The 24,537-nt window shown below is 39.4% G+C and overlaps 1 protein-coding gene across 1 annotated transcript in view; it reads left to right on the plus strand.

The window, feature by feature from the left end:
• LOC126188954 (odorant receptor Or1-like) overlaps positions 1–24,537 on the plus strand; it is a 248,796-nt gene that overhangs the window by 19,074 nt on the left and 205,185 nt on the right. The window contains exon 3 of the mRNA XM_049930750.1: positions 22,121–22,596. Within this exon, the coding sequence (XP_049786707.1) occupies positions 22,121–22,596 (476 nt within the window). The remainder of the gene's footprint in view (positions 1–22,120; positions 22,597–24,537) is intronic.

The following is a 24,537-nucleotide window of genomic DNA, read 5'->3' on the forward strand; positions in this document are numbered from 1 at the left end:
TTGTGGTAGGTCCTATATATTTGGCCTCGCTTATTGAAGGTAACAATGACGACAAAGTATTGGGGCCAGTTACTACAGGTTCCGAGTTATAAAATAATCTTGGTGAAGGTAAGCGTGAAAGGCGACTCCAAATGACAGTGAGATGCTTTCTTACATCTTCTACTACAGGACGTGTAGAGGCAGAGAGCTTAACTGAAAATCTGTATATTATTGTGAACGAGTTTCCTGACCATGCTGTTGTTGTAGGAGGACACTTCATTTTACCAGCTATAGAACGAGTCGTGATCAAAACTGGTGTCAGAATTAGATTCGTCTAAGATTGTTAAACAAATGTTTCAAGAAGGCACTTAAATAACCATATCTTGAGAACAGCGCCATATACCTTGTTACAAACAGAGCAAAGCTTTTTGAAACAGTTAATATAGAGCAGGAAACCAGTGACCATGAGGCAGGTACAGCATCAATGGCTGTCTGTGTACTGAGGAACGTTAGGAAAGGAAAAAAAAATAGTTTTTTTATGAAAAGTAACGAGAAACAAGGATCTCTGTTACTCAGTGAAAAACTTATTCCTACTATTATTTCTCTTATTTGATGAGTTGGCAGGCTCTCACTCTCGAAACAATTTTATGGCATGATACACCTTGCTTTGTTCCCATAGCTCTTATTTTGTACCCCAGAGATGACACCTTAGTCTGCTAGTACGCTCTCTGACTCCATGCTCCACCATACTTGTTCTCGTAGTTTGACACTTGGTAGCCAAGGATGTTACAACAGAAGTTACGCCTATGTAGCCCAAAGCCACCATCCATCTCGCTCTATCAGTTCTATCTATGACTGCCGGTTCAGCTGTCAATTTTTCTCGTATTTGATCTCTCACCCCGATAGATGTTGCAATCGTTGTTCGATCTCAGACCATCTGCCCCACTATCTTTGATCTTGTAGTTCTATATGTGACTCCTAGTCCGCCATGTTTGTCCCCACATTTTAGTAAATGTATTCAAGGAATTTACAGTGCATAGTGGCGAGCCTCTGTCATCGAGCTTTCAAGGTCGTGCAGGCACCCATCCTCATTGCACGTAGCTCACTTTATTATCAAGTATTAAGCGTTTGCCTATTTTGCCGATAATGATAATTTACGTTACGTTATAGAGAAACTATATGTAGGTTAGATCGAATTATACGAGACTGAACAGTTGTTATATTTGCATAATTGAATACCTATCTAAAGTGCTAAATGGATCAATGACCATCTCAGATTTTTTTTTTCAAGGTTGCCCCCAACTCATCTTAATTTGGCTAGAAGTGATCCATCAAACGCTTGAGTCTGATGATCAGAGTAAGAGCCAATTAGAGTCTGCCTAAATGGTTCTAAAACCCACATAATGCTGTATGCTGCATTTCCGTCATACGTGAAACTCTCTGCAGAAGACTCACCTGCTAGAGTCCAGTGACCAGGGTTCAGCATATGATAAGGTCGGAGCCTGCCTCTTTGCTAGATTTACTGAGTTAGGTGTAGCTTTCTTTTAATTTCAGTTTTAGGCTTTTCTGAGGTTATGGTCCACTGGTGGTTCAATAAACGAACCCCCATCAACTCACGTTTTTTATAAGAAGCTTTTTGTAAATGCGTAATGTTCTACATATTATGTCTGACGTTATAGGCCGGCTTTATATTTCCTGTACATCTTGGGTCGCTCGTGGTTGCCATACCGGGGAAGGCTGTAACATTTACAGATTGGAAGTGTGGTTCCAGGGCTCTCAAAAACGTTTACTGGCTGTATTTCTTTACATATCAATATCAACTACCAAATAATACGGAACCTTCACGTGATTATTAAAATCTTTGGTGAAGTGAGTGGCAATAACAACTAGAGCAGTAGCGAACTGTAATATTAAAGTAAGTAATTTGTAATTCATTTAATGGTTTATCTATGTGGTAAACTCTTCGAGTTCGTCTTTGTACATTACGACGTTAAGGAGAAACTACCATTCCTCCTAGACGGGAATGGCAATGACACAGGAAGAATAGTACTGAAAAAGAGAATGAGCAAGGAAGCACTAAAAACCTTTTCGAGAAAATTTAAATTCAGTGGCTGTACCATATAAAAATTGCTCTACCGAAGGATGAGCTGCCTGGGATATTGCAGTAGACATATAGACCAGGACATCGCGCATGATTTGGTTGGAATTTTTAAGCAAATGGAGATGGATATTTACTAATATCACTCCACAGCTTTTGTGTGAAACAACCGTACCAAAGAAATGGCTGCTCAGGCCGCCACCTGTCGGAGGAATTACTGGGTGCGTTTTATAGCCTATATATTCGGAATTAAAATTTTCCACCTTTGTAATTATCCATTCACGGTACTGCTCTCATGGCATACCTGCCGGAGTAGGACTTTGTTTCAAAAGATTAGCACCAACAGATAACCGTTGGAAGCCATGCTTTACAAGCAGTGCCTGCATCGACCAGTGGAAAGTGTAGGGAAGGAGTCACAAGTAGTCCTCGTCTGGAGAATGTGAGTAGATTATGGATTCCAGACTTGGCTCACTCTCTTGTTTTAGCTGCCGGACCAACAACATGCACTTCCTTTCACGCTTCCCTCCCTATTTTCTTCGGAATCGGGTTCACTGCAGCCGGCCGCGATCGCTACCGCAAATAGTTTGTGGCTCGTTCGCCGTCTCTTAGCATGCCCCTTGTATTCTGTATACTGAAATAAAAGATGAAGTTAGTTACTAATTCCTGCTGATTATTTGCAGACCATACAGATGCTCACCTTTTTCCACACGCTGATCAAATTCCAACACTCAGCTCACCCTCTCAGTGAACAATTCTGGCGTCAGTGAAGTGGGATCTCTCACCAGATGGTCTGTAAGGAAAACATATTTTCATGCTTGTGTGTTCGCTCTCATGCTTCAGCACTACATGTTACGCTCGCAAGCAGTAGTGAGGTCCCATTAAAGTTTCACAGGAACAGATAAATGCTCTTAATTTAGGAAGTATGAGTTGTAGGAGCAGACGGAGTGCAGGCACAACAGTCGGTGTCAAAAAATGATTACTGTGTCCAGGCTACCATTAAGGCGCCTAAGGAACCTCAGGCTTTCGCTGCTCGAGCCCCACAGTCTAATATAATCATTATTTTTCCAGTAGCTGCATTCATTCCCTCCTTTTCGGGAAAATCCATGGAGGATGTATCCAGCTTTTTGCAGAGTGTATGAGATTTTGATCACATGTACACACAGTCAGACGAGTTTCAGCTGCATGTGGTGTGCTTAAATCTATCAGGTGGTGCAAGCACCCATGTGGAATCGGTAAACACATTAAGGAACGCAGGAAGTTTTCCTAGGGGTGAGAGAGCAACATTGAGACACAGTAAATGTGAGTTAGTATTGGGATAAGTTGTTTACCTTTAGGTAGCGACAGGGAGAAGATTTTGAAGTTTCTGTAAATTCACAATTCCATGACATACATTTATCTTGTGGTAAGATGAAACGTGAAAATACGTCTTGCTGGAAGAGGTTGAACAGCGAGTGGTTGATGTATTTAGCCAGGACATCATCACTCCACTAGGGTATGAAGTCAAAGTCGTGTCACCCTCGTCTTTGCATTCTGCAGTTTGTCTTGTACAACTAGGCAAAGAGATTGAGCAATTTGTTCCATACCTTCACACAATAACGACCTCCACTACGTTTTCATGACTGAAACAAATTGTAAATCAGGTGGTATCACCGAAAGCTATCAGACTCTTGCTATCCACATTGTAGAGTAAGTGATCACTTTGACATTAACTGACCCTGGTCTCGAGATGGATCAAATTTCGGCGAGATGATTCGCACAATTTTAGAGTCAATGAAAGACCCTAATCATGGAAAGCCTAAAGTAGCCAGAGCTGTTAACCCTCCACACTCCCGATAAGACTAGGTAAACCGAATGTGGCTCATAAGAGGTGCAAACGTGATTGTGGTAGAATCGGGAGGAGCAGTGTGAAAGTTTTCACTGAATAGACACTCAAGCGAGTTTAGTGTTTTTGATAAAGAAAACGGGAAATCACCAAGTAGAATTGATAATTAATTGGAGGAAATAAAATTTTCATATGGATTAATTATTAAAGAGGACACAATTTTGATGTCATTCTGGGGTGCGATTTTCTGCGCCATTTTGAAGCTGTCGTTGTCTACAGATCATAGACCGTATGCTGGACGACACGAAAAGGTGAAAAAAGGCCTATTTCTCGAATTTCCGCTGAACCACATCTTGGTGTTAAAAGTCAATGCACCTGAAACGATACGTGGCAGTACAGGAAGAGTTCTCTGGATGAAAAATTTGAGATCGTGACAGAACTACCTTTCTGCTGGATCCACTTGGAGAGTGAAACTGAAGATCTGCCCCAAGTTCAAGCCGACCAGGACCTTGGAAAGGCTGAAACTGTGAATAGGAAAAAGTGTGCTGGCGCACACTGGGTAATATTAAAGTAAGAGATGTTATGATCCCATGTGGGATTATATGGTCAGTATACAAGAGGTAAGTGATGATGAACAATCTCCAGCAGGGGGAATGCAGTTACAGAGAAATGTGAAATGCGCAACTTGTTGCTAACGCTAGAAGCCTCCACGTCCACCAGCATTGGGTTCAATTGCGTGAGAAAATGTCACATTTATCACAGTGAGAGAGAAGCCTTTAGTATCCAGTATCAGAGGAATTTGCTTTGCTGCTGAAGGAAGGCAATACTTGCCAACCACAAAGTCAACATATCAGTAGGTTCTGACAGGGAATGCTAGACTGTGCAACAGTCCTATTAAGTCCCTTATCATTTACAATATGTTCTAGAAGAGAGGTCTCGTATGATGCATATCTGCTATTTTGTGTAGACGACAACTTAGATAGGTTGAGGAACTGCAAGTACTTCACTTCGCTAGATTATTAAATCAGGCTGTCACCAGGTTCCTATTGTTCCTAAGACAGGCCAAAAAAAGCGTTTGTCATACTTTCAGTAATGTATAAATTCCTTAGGATGCTTTCTGGTCTGAGGAACATGTCTGCAATATTTCAGCAGCCTGCAGATCTGTTACTTTGAAGACTGAACCTAAGCATGTGTTTACTATATTTGGACGACATAGTTTTTTTATGGACAATACAATAAAATGCTGAATGTCTGAGAAACATCTTGTCAGGACTGCAAGTGATACACCCAAGTTTGAAGGTAAAACAATTGTTTTTCACAGATTGTCAGGTACAATACCTGGGCCACATTAAAAGTTCAGTTGGATTGAAACCAGAACCACAATGAAAGAAGGACACTTGCTATCAATGATCCATGAAAGACTATACTACTCTCACCAAACTAGAGACTATGCTATTAGAAACGGATGTCTTTTGAGCGGACCACAAAATACATGACAGCAATACAGTAGATTAAGGATATTTTGATGAGATATCTCTTCTTAATCTATCCACATTTTGAAAGGCTGTGTATTTTATCTTGTGATGCCAGTTATATTGCTGTAGTGTTATCATTGGTATTCTGGGTGAATTTCTTTAAATATTACCCACATGTGATAGGTGATTTTCCGTAATTATTGATCATGTGGCCTTACTGTGACTATTGAATCTAAAGGATTCAAGTAGTTGCTTGATGACATGGGCTTTCAAATCAAGTGAATATGACTATGAAATGCAGCATAAATGAGGAAGAATGCATAAGAACACAGATGCATTGAGTAGGAAGGCTTGTGTATTCCTAGCAGATGAGATACTGATTGCTGAGTTGTTGGAAGCATTTGAGCAAGATGCAGATCGCCAACGATAAGTGGCTCAGAATTCTATATCGAAAGATAGTGTCCTGTATTGCAAAAGTCACCTTGGAAACTGACTGGTGATACCACAGGGGCTTCAGTGCTTTGTCATCATGTAGTGTAATGATAGTATCCATGCTGTCACTGTGAGAAGAGTGCCACTAATGATTTGAGTTGTGATGCATTACTGGCGGAACGGCTGCCAGTTCAAACCAGACTTTGACTCTCGCTACAAACTTTGCCTGGGGCTTCCAGGCCTTTTGATGTTGTAGCTTTAGACATTATGGTATGCTTTCCACAGATGAAACAGAAAAACAAATATATTTTGTCAGTTATAGAACACTCTTCACACTAATTAGTTTGCTTATCGGTTGATGACTTACGGCTGAGACGGTGTCACTTATTTAGTATTGCCCTTTCAAGAGCCCCAATGCCTTCCTGAAGGGTCAGGAAATAAATTTTATGTGTGATTGATATACCCAAGCGTTCAAGCTTAAAAATAAAAAATGTGTAGTGCAAACCCTCGCCCTCCATCTTAAGGGCAGATGTAGGGTAAAACTGCGAAAAATACAATTTTTTATTGCATAACCTATTAGACTGGTACTTTAAGAATAACATTGAGAAGTTTCATAATCAATTATGGTTAGAAATGTGTTTTAAAAAAGTGCCTGTGACTGCCATGCACCCTCTTTCTATGCTGTGATACACACCTTCTCTACGCTATAAATTTTCTATGCGTTAATTTTTCGTTCACACAATCGAAACGAACTGCGGATGAGTCTAGGAGGCTGTAAGAAAGATTATCTTTGCTTGTTTCCTTGTTTACAAGGTGTTTTTTAATAACACGTACTACAAACTTATTTCAGTTTTTATTTTTGGGTATGTCAACCTGTTTTGCTCCAAATGGATTGTAACAGTGGACGCATGTTCGAAAAAGTGATAAAATGCGAATTTCACGTGTAAAAGGTACAGGAAATTTAAATAACAGTGTTATAGATACTGCTCCTAAGTGTGAAGAACAGTTTTCGACGAAGTCACTGAGTTAATCGAAGAAGAAAATTAGAGAAGGAATTGATGATGCTGTGTACAGTGCCAAAGACTACTTTTCCAGTGGATTTAGGTTAACTGTCTTTGAAGTACTTGCACATGTGATTAATGTTTCATGTGCATATGGTAATTGTGGGTCCAAGGGCCTTAGACAGTATGATGACAATGACAGAGTTGGCGTTGAAAGAACTGTATATATTTTACGTAAAGTTTGTAAATATGATGTACAGTTCGAGACTTCCACTCTCCATGGGAAGATGTATGAGGCGAATACAAGATTGTGTTACGCCATGAGATGATTAGGTGTAAGCAGAAAGGCAACAATTTGTTTCGTGACTTGAAGAACACGCCTGCACCAGTGACTAGATTTAGTGATTACAATGCAATACTCCTCAGCAGTGCTCTCAAAGTTGAGTGCAAGGAGAACATGAAAGTAGCTTTTGAGGAAGCTATAAACATTAACAATGAAGGGGAAGAAGGACTGATCTACGTGTCTCTTGTGATGGAATACAGAGGAAGAGGGACCATATGTCACTTTAAGGTGATCATCTGTCATTAGTGTGGTTACAGAGAAAATCTTAGACTTCTAAGTAATGAGCATATATTAATCTAGGTGTCACACAAGAAAGGACAACGATGGCAGTGAAGAAGAAAAGTGGTAGCAGAAACAGAAGAACGTACATAGCATAAATTAGCACGGGTCAAATGGTGGGATGGAAGCAGCTGGGATGAAACTAATATTTCGAAGCTCAGTTGAACAAAATGGTGCTAGGTATGAGAAGTATCTAGGTGATGGCGATTCCAGGGCTTTTAAGACCGTTTTAGAGAGCAATCCTTATGGTTTACGAAGTAAAACTGAAAAACTAGAATGTTTCGGACATGTTCAAAAGCGAATGGGACGTAGACTTCTCAGACTGAAGAAAGAAATGAAAGACAAGAAATTAGAAGATGGAAAGCCACTGGGAGGTGTTAACAGACTGACACACAAGTAAATTCACTCTTTACAATTATTCTATGGAAACGTTATCAGGGATCTTACGTAGTGTGTAAACAATGCCACAAGCCGTGTGGCCAATATTCGTCCACAAACATTCCACAAATGATAATACTCAGCATTCGCTTTGTGACATATCGTGGTGCAAATATCTTCAGGCAGAAGCAAGTGGAAAGGCATACATCCACAAACATGGTTTCCACTTGCTGTTTTAATTGTTATAAAACTAACTTACAGATACCTAGCCAATCTTGAACTGCTGAAAAAATGTATGCATGGGGAAACATAAAATTAAAATGAGAGCTACAATCACCTTATATGGATGCGTTGTTCAAAAACAGTATTTGTGTCCTCAATTATTGTGAATACAGCTGCATGTGATGCATGTCTAGTGTTCAGTAGGGGAAATGTAGGTCGAGTTAAGTGCCTGCAGACTAGGCTTCCATCCAGGTGCATTCCCACTGTAGATACTCAGAAGCACTGCTGAAGTGCGACAGAACAGAGCTCAGGCTGCAGAAGAAAAAATGCAGAAGTGGCTAGGCAAAGGAGGCAGGGGGAGAGATCACTCCAGGAAGATGAGAAAGAGAATAAAGATTAATGATATTAACAGCATTAGTCACTAGAGGTATAGCAAGATTGTCAAAATTGAAATAAAAACATTAAATGCGAAGTTCTGTAAACAGATTTTTTGAGCTGTAATGTACCTTTCCTCAGGAACTATGAAAGCTATCATCCTGATAGTTGGCATAGTTCTTAAGAATTACTGAATAATGTTGTGAAGCACTTCCCATTATACTTTCTCTACTTTAAAATTTGAGAAAAATAGAGCAGTTCCTCCGCCATACACCGTCAGGTGGCTTGCGGAGTATGGATGTAGATGTAGATGTAGATATCACAAAACTGAAAAATTAATTTCGAAGCATCTATGACCATAGAAAAGTATGTTGCACACGTTTTATCAGCCTCTTATAAAGATGCAAACTGTGAAATTCCGGTTTTATTGGTTGGTTAGTTTACGAGGAAAGGTATATTATAGAAACCAACGGTAATTAAAATTCAAATCCTTATAAAATGTATATCGAAGCTCATTTTCAAACAAAAATTCCATAAAATTTCAAGCACTATGTTGTACATAAAAGTCTCAAGCTTTACTGTTTCAGCTGTAATATTTTTGGAGATATATATGTTTAAGTACAAGGACGTATTTTGCCCTGTGTCTTTCTAGCTAATGACATCGTGTAACAGCTTCATAAGATAATTTTAGGAACGTCATCGTACGATGTGAACGAGACATATAATGACTGGGACAGATGTTAGCCATACATCTTGTTCACTCACAACTGCTGAATCGACAAATCAACAGGGCACACACCCTGTGAGATGGTAATCAGGTGACCAAGGAGTTCTTCATTTCAATCATACAAATTACTGCCAAGAGTTGATTCATGCGAGGTAAAGCGCCTGGCTGAAGACTTTAAATGATTTAGTGACAGGTACAGTAGAGTAGTCTCAAAGTCACTGCAAAACAGGTAAAGAGGAGGAGCAAAGGTGTAGTGTTACTGCCAGCCCAGCAAAATGTCATTATCTTGTTGTAAAACACGGTGCTCAAAAAGGGAAAACAAAAATAATTCTCTTCATCTTACAAAGGGCCATCTAAATTGTGAATCTGACATCTGCAGGCAACCCTGAGATACAGTTGGCAGATCACAAAGTAACTGTGGACATAGACTGGCTAAAGGCCTATCATGGACAACCTGTCCCACCTGTGATTGTCGTGAACCCACCGTGTGTCAGACCTAGAACTCTAGAGAGTGTACAGAGGTGGAGAAATCCTCTGCATCTATCAAAACACAGATACGCCTTACATTCCAAACAGTCCTATGCCCTACAGTCATGAGACTTAGTATGGTATACTTCAATTGTTTTCTCGAACTACCAATAAATTTCAGTCAATAAATGCAAAGTCCAAGCCATGCAGGACATTTAATCGCACGTAAACTGAGGACTGTATGTAGTCAGCAAGAAGGTGGTACTTATGTGACGTCTCCCTCCAGCCATAACGGCTGACTAAAACGGACAGCCTGGTCGGGCTGACATGTGTGGACTGCCACTCGAAATATGGAGCTTGCCTTTCTGTTCCATTCGAGCTGTTCATGTGGAAAACTCGTGGCACTGAGTGATATGTAGTCAGGCTTGAAGCTTCACAATTTTACTTTTGCTTCGTCCAGTCTTCATAGAGCTATTACATAACTGCATACACGTGACACACAAGACAATACTTACATCTGAAAATATTGCGTTTAGCCAATTTGATTTGAGAGTTTTAGGTATTTAAACACAATTACTGAGGTATAATTGTTTTTGATAATTAATCTAGAAGAGTGATAACTACAGAGTTTACCCCAATTTAACCAACGATGTTATTTACGAAAAACCAATGTTTTATGAGATTCGAAAAACTATAAACAGCGAGTCTGAGACTATAGAATCTTCTTGTTGTTATTCATTTGGTTACCACTACCGCCAGATATTGATTAACACTTCAACCTTTGGTCTTCTGTTGAATCACAATACAGATAAATGGATTTTATCATTCAGTAATAGGCCCTTCATTGTGTAAGGCAACTCAGTAAAGTAAATGTGTTAGAATTTGGAACTGAACACTGGTTCACTGTGTGAGGAAGTTGTTGAACTGGAGTGTTCAAGATCCAAGAATTTTTGACGGAAAATTGTAGGACAGAGAAGACCATAGTGAGATTCACAGTGCCATGTGCTTTATGGCGTCTAGTCACACACCATATCACGTACTTCTATGATAAGTGTGTGGAGCCTCGCTTGATGTGCCACAGTGCTCATTAGCTGCTAACTGTGGAGATACAGGCCAACTGTATATTCATAAGTAACATGTACATTCTCTCTGTCCCAAGACTCCTGACGTCAATTGTACGTCAAATGTATGGGTCTACAATAGAGTGCATTATTATCATTTTGTTGAAACGCGCTGCGAAGAAGCATGTTGCCTTCTCCTGCATGTCTCCTCTTATATCTTGAGTGCGGGCACATTCAGCATGCCATAAATGCAGACATTCTGCTTGGCCGCTATTTTCCCTTATCTCACTAGCCCCCCCAACTGCTGCAACCAATCAAGCAACTATTATACTTCAATGATGTCATGAACACCTTCCATCCTCCACTTTTAAGCATGTTTTATAGCCGCTTTCCCTACACCTACTAAGTTCTCTAACTGAGATGGATGTCCACGATAAATCATCAAAAATGCCGAAAAACACTGTTGGCTATCTGCTATGATCACTATATCATATGGTTGTCAATGAGAATGGAAAACTTTGTTATGGTTGTGCTGTTTCACTTTTTGATGATGAGCACCACCAGAACTATATACTGACTGTAATGCTGCTAGCTCTGCATCCTCATCTACTACTGCTTCTATTTGGGGTAACTGTGTACATCTTGTACAGTAGAAACAAATTCATTTTTAGTATCTCTATTTTTTGAAGAAAACTGAAGTATGGATATTTCAAGTGAGGTTGGGACCACAGAATTACATGAATTTCCAGCTTGTTACCAGTAAACGAGCGTTTTCTAAAGATAACTATGTGGGAATTACTATTTTTTCCTTACAGAATCTTGTGCAGTGAGAAAATTGGAATCCAAAGTTTGTGTGCACAGTGCAATTTATTGGCATATCTTGCGTACTTATGTGTTAAGTAACGAGTGTTACTCGTACCATGAAATATTGTACTTCACTATTTATGTGTTACAACCATGGTTATGCAAAGGATTTGTAAACATTGTTCTTCTGACGTATAGGTACTTTGCCAGCAGCTGTAATCTACATATATTGTCGAATAAAGTAAATGAAGCATCTCAACTCTGTTCTGCTCCTAAAATACAGCATCAATAATGGCTAAAGTCTCCATACCTGATGCTTTTGTTAGGTTCTGAATGAAACTCAGATGGTTGACGCTCTGTATGTGAAACCATGGGCAACAGACGACATGCTACAGTTTATCGAGGAAAGATGTAAGTACAAAAATGTTCAGCGAAATTCACGAATACAGAAATAAAATTTGCTGAGAAATGAAATAAATAGAAATTGCAGGGAAGCTAAAATTAAATGGTTGCATGAAAAATGTGAAGAAATGAAAAAGGAAATGATTGTCGGAAGGACTCAGCAAAACAACATTTTGTAATATTAAAAGCAAGGGTTGTAACATAAAGAGTGCAACGGGAATCACACTGTTAAAAGTAGAGGAGAGAGCAGATAGGTGGAAAAAGTACAATGAAGGTTTCTATGAGGGCGAATATTTGTCTTATGTGATAGAACAAGCAGGAGACGATTTAGAATAGATAGGGGATTCAGTATTAGGATTTAAGAGAGATTTGGAGGTCTTAAGCTCAAATGAGGCAGATGATGATGATGATGATTATGATGATGATGATAATGATGATGTTTAGTTTGTGGGGGGCTCGACTGCAAGGTTATCAGTGCCCGTGCAAAATCTCATATTTTTCTCAGTCCTATCTTGCCAATTTCATGACTGATGATGAAATGACGAGGACAACACAAACACCCAGTCCCAGACTGGAAGAGCTGACAAGTGCGAGGTTATCGTACAAGCAGCTTAACAGCTCGTGCATTCAAGTTGCTGACAAGAATGGAAAAGAAAATTGATGATGTATTAGATGACGAACAGTTTGGCTTTACGAAGGGTAAAGACACCAGAGAGACAATTCTGACGTTGCGGTTCATTATGGCAGGAAGGCTAAAGAAAAATCAAGACTCGTTCATAGGATTTGTCGATCTGTAAAAAGCGTTCGACAATGTAGAATAATACAAGATGTTCGAAATTCTGAGAAAAATAGCGGTAAGCTACGGGGAGAGACGGGTAAAATACAATATGTATAAGAGCCAACAGTGAATAATAAGGGTGGACGACCAAAAACGAAGTCGTGGGATAAATAAGGGTGTAAGACAGGGGTGAAGTCTTTCAACCCTACTGTTCAATCTGTACATCGAAGTAGATATGATGGAAGTGAAAGGAAGGTTCGGGATTAGGATTAAATTTCAAGATGAAAGGATATCAATGAAAGATTCGCTGATGGCATTGCTATGCTGAGTTAAAGGGAAGAAGAATTACATGAGACACTGAATGGAATGACTACAGAGTATGGACTGAGAGTAAATCGAAGAAAGGCGAAAGTAATGAGAAGTAGCAGAAATGAGAACAGCGAGAAACTTATCATTAGGATTTAAGGTCATGACGTAGGTGAAATTAAGCAATTATTCTACTTAGGCAGCAAAATAACCAGTGACGGACGGAGCAAGGAGGACATCAAAAGAAGTCTAGCACTTGCAAACAGGGCATTCCTGGCCAAGAAAAGTCTGCTAGTATCAAACATAAGGCCTTAATTGAAGGAAGAAATTTCTGGGAATGTACATTGTATGGAAGTGAAGCATGATGTGTCGACAGAAGAGCCGACACAGTGTTATTTTGAGGGGGCCGATATGCACGCTATAAGCTCACCCAGAATATCGTGAAGTCTGAAACAGGACGCTCAATGAATGCTAATAAGAAAAGAATGTAATGTCTGTTTACTTAACTTTATTATCCTTGTGGTATACATCGTTCTTGTTGAGACAGGCTTTGGACGATAATTATCAATTGCTATGTAAGGCTAATGGCGCCTTGCTAGGTCGTAGTCATGGACTTAGCTGAAGGCTATTCTAACGGTCTCTCGGCAAATGAGAGGAAGGCTTCGTACGTCTAGTCGCTAGCAATGTCGTCCGTACAACTGGGGCGAGTGCTAGTCCGTCTTTTTAGACCTGCCATGTGGTGGCGCTAGGTCTGCAAGTACTGACAGTGGCGACACGCGGGTCCGACATGTACTAATGGACCGCGGCCGATTTAAGCTACCACCTAGCAAGTGTGGTGTCTGGCGGTGACACCACAAAGCATATGGACTGTGAGAAAACCGGAAGAGAACAGAATCAGAGATGTGGTGCTACAGAAGAAAGTTGATAATCTGGTGTATTGATAAGGTAAGAAATGAAGAAAATCTATGGACAATCGGTAAGGAAAGCAATATACGAAAAATAAAGCCAATTACATTTTTGTAGTGTAGAGCATGATGCTTTATCGTATTCCTCTCTAACACAGTGTTTGGCGAAGTGATCATTACTTAAAAACTTCTAAGAAACGTCAGGTGCTGATAGTGTTTTGTACCCACCATTCCTTCAACGTTATTTACAACTTTTTCATCAAAATTTAAAGCGTTTTACTTGCAACATAGTGAGGTACTAACTAAAAACCGTAGTATGTAGTAAGTAAACAAACCATTTTACAGTTTTCTAAGAAATACTTTGAAATACGCAAATCGAAAGTAAATTAAGGATTTAGTTGTAGATATGGTTGTAAGTTCAGATCTTTTTTCCCAGCATTGCGCTACAGTATGATTGCAACCCTGCATGGTTACACACGTGTGTTGGGGTTCGTATCGGTCACAATAGCTATATCGAAATCAGAAAACCCGCCAAAGTGGCAGGCTGCAGTCGTAACTTACGCAGAGCCTTGATCACTGGACCCGGGCGGGTGATGCATAAGTTTTAGTAAAATTAAGATGAATGAAAAGTGATCTTAAAAAAAAAAATCGAACAGAACTGTTGAGAGATTTAGCACTTTAGACTAGGTATTAGATTATGTAGATAAATCAACTGTTCGGTATATAATTCGATAAAAAGACATACAGTACGCACTATAAAGATATTTAAATTGACATAATCGCAAAAGACGCTAAACACTTCGTATTCGATAGCAGTGTGCACAGTAGCATGGGGATGGAAGCCACATGACTCTCGATAGCTAGGCGATGTCCACAGGGTATCACAAACCGAAGTAAGAGAACAGTGGCGGCGGAGCAGGAGGTCAGAGACGAAAGTATCGTTTTTACATCTGTGGTGTATGAGACCAACTACGAGAATAAGACTGCTGAGCAGTCGGTCAGAGATCGAACTATCATGGAGCTAGCAGCAGGGTACATAGAGCAAACTTCTCTTGTAACGTCTTATGAGATCCTGTCAATGAGCTACGAGATGTTAGGTTAATGGTGGCAGAGGAGAGGACACAGACATACGTTACTATATTGGCAAAGGCGTATCATTTAATAAAGCCTGACGTTTAATAAGGTAAGATGGCGGCGTCAAGAAGCTTGTGTATGCTACTACTACTATTGTCTGATACAAAAAAGCGTTGTAAGCTTTACGAAGCGGTCTAAATTAGTTCCGCATGCGAGAAAATACTTGCGTACTACTTGAGTTTAACACATAAGATGTAGAATCGTGTTATGAGAAGCACATCGACTTACAATATATACGTCATCACACAATTTTACGTGCAGGACATAGGCTCCAAACCAAAATTATTGTGTTAAAATTCAATTGAAATTTTTGTAGGGGAAAGTCGGGAAAGAGTACGCGCTTAGTATTTTATCGCTCATACCTAGTATATGAGAAGGTTAATACAAACTTTTCTGATAACAAATTATTGCTGGTTTATTTGTGAACATCATACATCAGTTACAGCTGCCTAACTTTCAAATTCAGCTCGTTCGTAGTCTTAGCCGCATCGTCCGGTAAGAGTACGCGACATGTAGTCAAAGAGTATGGACTAACATAAACCACAAGAAAATTAACCACGTCCTTCATAACCTGAGCTTTCTTCATGCCGACATCACGATTAATCCAATCACACTTCATCCAGCCTTCCGTGATAGGCTCTTTGTAGACTTCACCACGCCCTGGGTAATTCAAAACATCAGATCCCTCCTTAGATTTGGACCTGCTTGTTCCTGAAGATGATAGCCCGGTTAAGTTCAGATTAGCCCTAGGGATTCTGTGGCATTCGTTACTGGTATTTTGTTTCTTCTTGGTTTTGTCTGGCTTAGCTTGTTTCTCTAACAATGCATTTTTGTAGGAGACCTAGAGAAAATCACATATTTTTTTGCTATTTTGTTCTTTATTTAGGGTCGATTATATTTTGACAGAGGATAAATATTGGATAAGCCTACACCTGTTCGTGCATCAGTACTCTGAACTTCACTTGTGTAACGTTCTTGGCTTTTTCCTGGTGACTGCACAGATAAATTTTCTGTAATCGAGGAGCAGCGTTTGTGGAACACCTTTGCCTTCTTGAATTGTTGTAAATTCGTCTCTCTCAGGGATTCCTGATTGAGCAAAGTCTTCTGCTGTGAAGGTATGCGAATGGAACGCGAGGATTTCTCAGCTGTTTGGATTGCGCCTACGCTGGAACATGCAATTCGAAACAAACCACTCACATCTGTCTTCTGCGTATGGGTCTTCCTGTTTTGTGTGTGTGTGTGTGTGTATGTGGGGACGGGGGGGGTTAAGAGACGCGCGTAGTCTTTCTAACCATCTTGCAGCGTACTTGACCAATGCGCCAAACAGTTCAAAATAAATGTCACAAATCACAGACACTGCTTGGCTTCCGTGTTTGTTTCTAGTGTATACTACTTACGATGTACAACTTAAAGATTATGTAATTTTAAACTGAAAATTATATTTACCTGCTATAACCAATAAATCTGGACGAGCTCTTCAAGATTACATGTGATGGCGTCGCCATGGAAGCGATAACTGTATGTAGTTTTTCGTTCTCGGTCGGTGCCGCCAGTATAGATAAAATGTCACTGCTAACTCCTACTGGACATGTACTCTTACCCGACCTTTCCCGACTAGATTTATTAAAACTCTTAAAATACACAAACTGTTTAAACATTATCGTATTTGAGATACGAAAAACTTTAATGAAATTATTTAGGCTTGTATACAGCACAAGGGCAATAATACCTAAGATGTTTTTAGTTATGCTTGCACTGAGACATGTTCCTTTACTTGTATCTTCCATATGCTGTACAAAATATTACAGCCAAACACGCCATATACATTGAACACTACGTCAAAACCCTAAAGATAACGTTGTTATATAAGTTTTCCGCATATCTTACGACGGTTTTATCAGTAAATAAACAGCTGTTCGCACGTCCTTTGCGCTTGCCACCATATTCTTAAGCACTGGCTTCGGTGACACAAGTGACCTTCTGTACAGTATTTGCAGCAGTGATCTCTATACCATCTGGATCTTGAACTTCAGTTATCTGATCGTGCCAGCCGTAGTTGCTCATATCTCTTTTCTTGCTAAACTACAACATAGCTGCTAGGAAAGTCACAAACACGAAAAGAAAATGCGTTTCCATTCCGCTCCCACACCAGCCTATTACATAACATGCTGACATAAAGTTCAAAACAAAAAATCAGTCTGCATTTCTTTGTTACGTACAGACAGATGGAAATTTGTATGCCAAACTACATCATGGCGGACGGTGCGAAGCACATGGATCTGGAGCCACTCTGCAGTTCTGTACTCAAGGATCAGACTTTTACATCCAGGTCGTATAGAGATCACTGATTGCCATTCCAGTAATATGTGTCTGTGAAGCAGCAGTTTTGATACATTGAAGGTAGTGTGAGAACAAATATGGTGAAGCAGAGGCCAGAGAATAAACTACAAGAACAAAAACAGTGGAGCAGGGGTTCAAAAATTGTATTAGTAAAGTTAAGATGGTGGCTCAGGCGTAAATGACGACGGGCTCTTCCATTGTTTATTGCAGTAAAACACTAGGTTGCGATTGGGAGAGCAAAAACTGCGCTTGCATGTGCATGTGTGTGTTTGTGTTTGTGTGTGTGTGTGTCTGTGTGTGTGTGTGTGTATTTTCTCCTACTCAGAGCTTTGCTGTTTTCCGAGTCCGCTGTTCTAAAATAGCTTCATTCCATAAAATTGAAATATGTTTCCTCGTTTCAACCGTTACTCATTCATCAAAAGAGAAGATGTTGAGATAAGTGACCGCAAAGTAATAAAAAAATTAAATAAAAAACAAAAATCATTTAGCAGTCTAGGGCTACTCTGATTGAGATACTTTCCCTTTCTAACAGGTGTTTAGCGTGTCTGGCCAACGTAAAGGAGTGTATCAACGAATGCAAGATAGTGCAGGTTACTTCTGTTTTCAGACTCAATCATCATATATACGGACCTAAAAACAGACTAAGAATTGCTTGGTAGTATACTGATCCACATTTGGAACGCAATACAGCGCCAATTCTGCTTGCAGATATTCGCCAATTCCTTGGTAGGTTTCTGAAGATGTGTAGCATTAAGCGTCTATGCATTTCCGGCAAAATGCGGGCTGTGGTTTGTGCTTGTAGAGATAGAGCCCGATAGCTTTCGAGACGTGTTCCATTGCGTTCAGAGACATCAGTGTAAGTTCAGTGTAATGCTCCGTAAACAACTGTAGCACGGCCCTGGGCCTGTAATACGGAGAGATAGCCTGTTGGAAGGTGCCCTCGAACAAGCGTGAAAGGAAGCAAATGAGCCTGAGTAAGGTTCTCGTAGACCTCAGCTCTCATGGCATCTTTGGTTACTGCTACAGATCCCACGGATGTCAAACACAACATAATACTGCTTCAGCAAGCCTACGTTCGTAGCGTGGTAAACGTTTTGATCAACATTCGCCTGAACGACGGCGTATCCTGATATGACCTTCGACCTGGTGTAACAAGAAATGTCATTCATTTCCGTTGAGCCATGGTCTAATCTCCGTGATCTCTTGCACTTACAGTTTCGTCATCATGAGAACATATGTCGCCGCCTATCCTTACATACATAGAACACAACTCAGCAACCTTCACGCTCTGTAATATAGCGTCGATGTCCAGTACTTTGTAGCCTGCTTGTGTTTTCACCGGACTTCACGCTCTTTTGATATGGGCTCACGACAGCAGCACACGAAGAGCCAGCCTGTTTCTCCACTTACAACATGCTAGTTCAGAGACTATGGGTCGCAACGGGCGATCCGACTATAATTACCTGTCATTGTTATTTCAACGAATGTTGTGAAATCCTTGTTATCCAAGATTGCATATAGCAAAATAGATAATTAGTTTACACCGCTTCGGCATATTCGGATCTGACAGATGTGGAGGGATACCAAATGGGAATAGCATTCAACATTAATGGTATTTACAAAATATTTTAACAAAGTTAGCGATCAGTGTGTCCCAGAATATAAAACTCAATGTCTAAGATAATAGCCTGATAACAACGCAATGGAATCAGCTGTCAAAATATAACGTAAAAATCAATATAGAAGCAGTATAATACAAGTCTGTATAAGCCATAAATGACAAGATAATATCGTAAAAGTAGCATGAGAAGCATTATACTAAATGCATAGCTTCGAACTCGACCATATAAGATGAGCATACTCGTATAGTATTATAAGAATAGACAAGCACTATTCCGAGGACGTAAATTTAAAGACGAGCTTTTTCTTTAGGGCAAATATTATCACTGTAAGGCAGTCTTTAGGTTTGAATGTAGCCTCTTTGTTGATAAGAGCGTTAGATCAGGTACTGGGGGCAGAGGTAACCGCTTGAATAACTATACGTGATACTGGTCGGTTAACTGCTGCTGAGTATTGAGGACAGGACAGTCGTTAATTCAGTGGCGTGTTTCGGCTTCATGAAAAGGATTACAAGTCGAACAATGAAGAATTTGCAATTTATATAAAACAGAATTCACATTTTTGGGGCTCATTATATCCGCATAAGGGACAGGAAACGCAGTTAAAACGAACCTATTCAAAACTCTCCATTTATACATAAAAAGTAATTGAATCATCTATTTAGTTCTGTTGGTTTTATTGGAAATATGTCAGGGGGCATGCTTCCAATGATCCTCCTTTAACTGGTCTGTCGTGGGCAAAAGTCCGATTTTGGGGAGAAAATTGTCTCAGAAGTTTGAGCGCTAGGCAGGCATTGGCACAAGATGAGACAATCACTCTCATATCAACGGACGTTTCTGCCTGGAAACATATAGTACTAAGTACTGTACTGGTGTTGAATTGTTTCAACATTTTGGAGAAAATAAGGACGAGAAAAGAAGAGTTGCTCTTAGTAGTAGAACCCTTAGATGGTTTAAAAGGAACTATAGAATAGCTGGAAGAGAAATACTTCTTATCACCAGTTCCTTTCAGACGCTCAAAACCTACTTGTTGGGAGCATCCTGATCATAGAACATCTTTTAAGAAATCTCATCTACTGATAGCACATTAACAAGATTGTCCCTATTGATCAGTAGTTTGGCAGATTAAAAAGAACAAAACATACTTTTGGAGGCACAATACTGATTTTAGAGCATTACATTTCTTCGAGAAGTGTCAGCTGCTGCACTGTAGATTAACTTGATGAGCACTATTACCCAAACAGTCTGAATTTAAATGTGAGTGCAATATACTTTGTGAAGGTTACCATTAGGGAATTTACCCAGTAATGAGTTGTTATAGGGTTAGAGGATTAAAAATTTTGTACATCAAACGAAGTAAATCTGGAAGGGATATGCAAAATATCTATAAGAATCTGAACAAGGACCAAAGTGAAGATGAAATAAGTAAAATGTTAGGTAAAACTTGGGTATGAAAGAAGATAATAAAAATTGTATGTTATATGATGAAGTACTATTCCAATGTAGTATTGAAAACATACGTTATTTGAGAGTGTGTTGGATCAACACACAGATAGGAGCATTGGTTATGTTAATTTAAGTTATTGTCATGAGAGGACAAACAAATTCGAAGAAAAACGTAAAGAGAGAAAGATTAGAAGTGGACACAAATATTTTTATAATTTGATTCTATGTCTTACATTGAGAACAAGGTGAGTGAGTAGGTGGAATGAGTGAAATAGTGAATAAATGTTTTCGGGACTATCTACCATTTATGAAACTTAATAACATAGGTTTGGAAAACTTGGGAAAATAGTACATGGTATTAACGTATGTTAACTTGAAAAAATCAGGTAGAGGAAGAAAAAGGAGGCATTGATAAAGATAGGAAGAGAAAGCACTGAATCTATTATCAGAATAAATTTCGTTAAATCGTGAAATAGTCTGTTTCAGTCCATATTGAGTTATAAGCCTATTTAGTAGCAGGATTACGTACAAAAATATTTTCTGTTCTGCAAAATCTGTTTTGTAGACATGTTAGTGGTATAGGGGACTCTCAGTAGAGCAAACTCAGGATTGTGAGGGTTAGACGAAGTCTCCAGGTTCCATTGCACTTCATGCTACCGGAAGTACTCCGTGCCTTACACTGTAAGATGGCTTACGCAATACAGATGTAGATTATAACTTAAGGTTATTAAAACTATATGCTACAGTTAGCGTAATTAATAACAACAGTTGATAGATTCAACGCTCATGCTACTCACATTCATTCATCGTGATCTATAACAACAAAACTGGTAATTAATGAATTATCACTTTTCGTTCGGTTCATTCCTAACAGCAACTGACAAAAATAAGTTGTGATAAATGTAACTTACTAACAGTTAACAACCATGTGCCAGCTTTTATGGGCAATGCTATATCACTAAATAACCGAACCAAATATCACAATACACCCCAAGTTACAATCTCTCAGCGTCCCACTTCTACTTTTTTAATACGGAGTGATAGGTTGTTGCCCATGTATGTTAAACACAAATGGTCGAATCAACAGAGCGTGTTGTTGTTGTTGTGGTCTTCGGTCTGGTTTGATGCAGCTCTCCATGCTACTCTATCCTGTGCAAGGTTTTTCATCTCCGAGTAACTACTACAACCTATATACTTCTGAATCTGCTTAATGTATTCATCTCTTTGTCTCCCTCTAAAATTTTTGCCTTCCAAGCTTCCCTTCAATAATAGATTGGTAATCCCTTGATGCCTCAGAACGTGTCCTACCTACCGATCCCTTCTTCTACCCAAGTTGTGCTACAAACTCCTGTTCTGTCAATTCTATTCAGTACCTCCTCATTAGTTACGGGACCTACCCATCTAATCTTCAGCATTATTCTGTAGCACCACATTTCGAAAGCTTCTATTCTTTTCTTGTCTAAACTTGTTATCATCCGTGTTTCACTTCCATACATGGCTACGCTTCTTTGCGATATGTAGTTAAATATTATGACAGTCATGTGCGTTTAAAACTGGACCTGACTTTCCCCAGGAGATAAAAGACTGTTTTAGTTCAGGAGGAGCTGAACAGTTTACGAGTAAATCGTTCAAGTGTTCCACAGTTTTCTGACCAAACTCCTGTATAGATCTTACTTCCAAACAGTCTTCCAAGAATTGCGATGACATGGTTTTCTCGTTTGCGCAGATGGTGGCGGTGCCGGCGGCGATTGGCTGGGTCGTCTGTCCCGTGCTGTCCCGCGCCGTCACAAAGACCGACAAGGAGCACCTGGAAGCCCCCCGGCAGCTGCCGTTTCCCGTCTGGCTCCCAGTCGACGTCTACGCGTCTCCCACGTACGAGTTCCTGTACGTCGTCCAGTCCTTCTGCTCCCTGGTCACATCTCTGTCCTGCCTCAGTGTAGACTGCTTCTTTGTTCATATGATGTTGATGGTGGCAGCCGAGTTGGAAGTTCTGAACTGCAACGTTTCTGCCATGGAACACACCAATTCGACGAGAACTAAGAGAGAGCGATTTTTTTCTGGACATGAACGAAATGGCGAACGACTGGCAGTACTTGACAGCGGCCAAGTGGTTGATCAACATACATTGCCAAAGAACACTGCATACGAGGGTCTTCATCGACAGTTGCTGAAGAATGTGCTTCACCATCAGGCAATCCTAAGGTTAGCATTGCAAATATCATGCACAACAGACTCTACAGACCTCCTAATTGTCTTTTCTTTTCATTTTCGCTTCTGATTCCACATGTTTCTGTGAGGCCCCAAACTAAGGCTATAAGCAGCTATCAGCTCCATTAGTTTAGGGGACTGTTTCTGAGAGTAAATACTATATAATTGTCTGCCATATCCTTTGTCACAGGGAACAAGTGCACCTCTATGCAAATTACAGACATAAAACCAACTGTAGAGAACTTACCGTCAAATAACAAACAACACACTGAAGCATAAGCAAGTATCCAATACCCGAATGAAGAAGTATTTGAATAAAGTAACTCTCAAATCTTTTGTGAAATAATTTGTCTAAAAGTAAAAAACAAAGCAGATGAGAGAAACAGTTTAGACGCCTTTAAATTCTGCTCAAGACGTTTTGCAATAAGTGAATCACATCAAATATTTCTTCAGCATATTTTGTTTCTTAATTTTAGACAAATCATTTCACAAAAAATTGCCGTTTCTTTCAACCTTTTTTATTTTCAAGTTAGAAAGGAAGAAGGTTAAATAACAACTACTTTGTTTTCGTTCTTTTACTTGTACTTGTTATTGAGCGTTAAATGTGCAACTTCTATACCAAGAAGTAACGGAAGAATCCATAAATAAGACATGAAGTATAGTATATTTAAATCTCGATTAGTATTATATTATTAATATGAGTTCATGTAGATCAACAGAAAGCAAAGTTATTTCAAATTACATTGTAATTTGATATTACTTTTATATTTTCAACACAAAAGAAAGAATTCCACAACTTTAACACCTGTCTAACGTTTTATATGCAAAATTTCTAGGCCGATTCACATAGCTAGGAGCAGCTGTTCATGAAATATTTAAGTTTTTCCTCAAATTTATAATTTTTCAACTATCCTACCTAATTTCAAGCATTTAAATATTTTATTTTATTAATTTATTTATTTTTTGCAAAATTAGACGTCATACTGGTCAGTTTGATACCCCATTTTTCCGTGTTACGCTCTTCGTTTGGCTATTAAAGTTTGGATGACAATTTTCTCTCAACTCGCTAGTTTGAAAAATTTTTGACAATCAACTTCACTGTTTTCAAGCAGTTAAAACTATTTTGCAAAGCTAGACTTCACTCTGGTTAATTTGATAAGCAAATTGTCCATTTGAGTTTCCTCAGGCGTCTATGAAAATTCAATCAAATATCCATAGTGTAATTTCCCTTAATGAAGCAGATTACTTTCAAGCAAATAGATTCTCACTTTGGTGGATTTGATGCTCCATTTGCCATTTTACCTGTCTAAATTTGACTATGGAAATTCTGAAAATATTCGTTTTGTAATTTCTAGGAAGCCTTTAGTTCGCTCTGCTTCAACGTTTCATCAAAAATTACTACTAACTGAACTGAAAGCTGCAGAAGTAACATTACTCTCAGCATGAGTATTTACGAATCGTCATTAAATACGCAAGCTTTAGGTGATAACTGACTGAACATAAATCAGGTAATTCTATACTGATAATAAAATGGTGTAACGGGTGTAGGAGGTGTAGGATTCGTAACGAATAGGAAGGTAGGGCGAAGAGGGAGTTCTTGTAAACAGTTCTGTGATAGGGGTGTTCTTGTCAAAACTGACTGCTAATCAATACCGACAAAGGTAGTTCACGTATACGTGCCGACGTCGCAAGCTGAAGATGAAGAGATAGAGAAAGCATATGAGGATACTGTGAAAGGGTAATACAATACGTAAAGGGAGATGAAAATCTAATACCCATGGGGGACTGGAATGCAGTTGTAGAGGAAGGAGCAGAAGAAAAGATTACAGGAGATTTTGGGCTTGGGACAAGGAATGAGAGAGGAGAAAGATTAACTGAGTTCTGTAATAAACTTCATCTAGTAATGACGAATACTCCGTTCAAAAATCACAAGAG

The sequence above is a fragment of the Schistocerca cancellata genome, chromosome 1, assembly GCF_023864275.1.
Source record: "Schistocerca cancellata isolate TAMUIC-IGC-003103 chromosome 1, iqSchCanc2.1, whole genome shotgun sequence".
Classification (NCBI taxonomy): domain Eukaryota; kingdom Metazoa; phylum Arthropoda; class Insecta; order Orthoptera; family Acrididae; genus Schistocerca; species Schistocerca cancellata.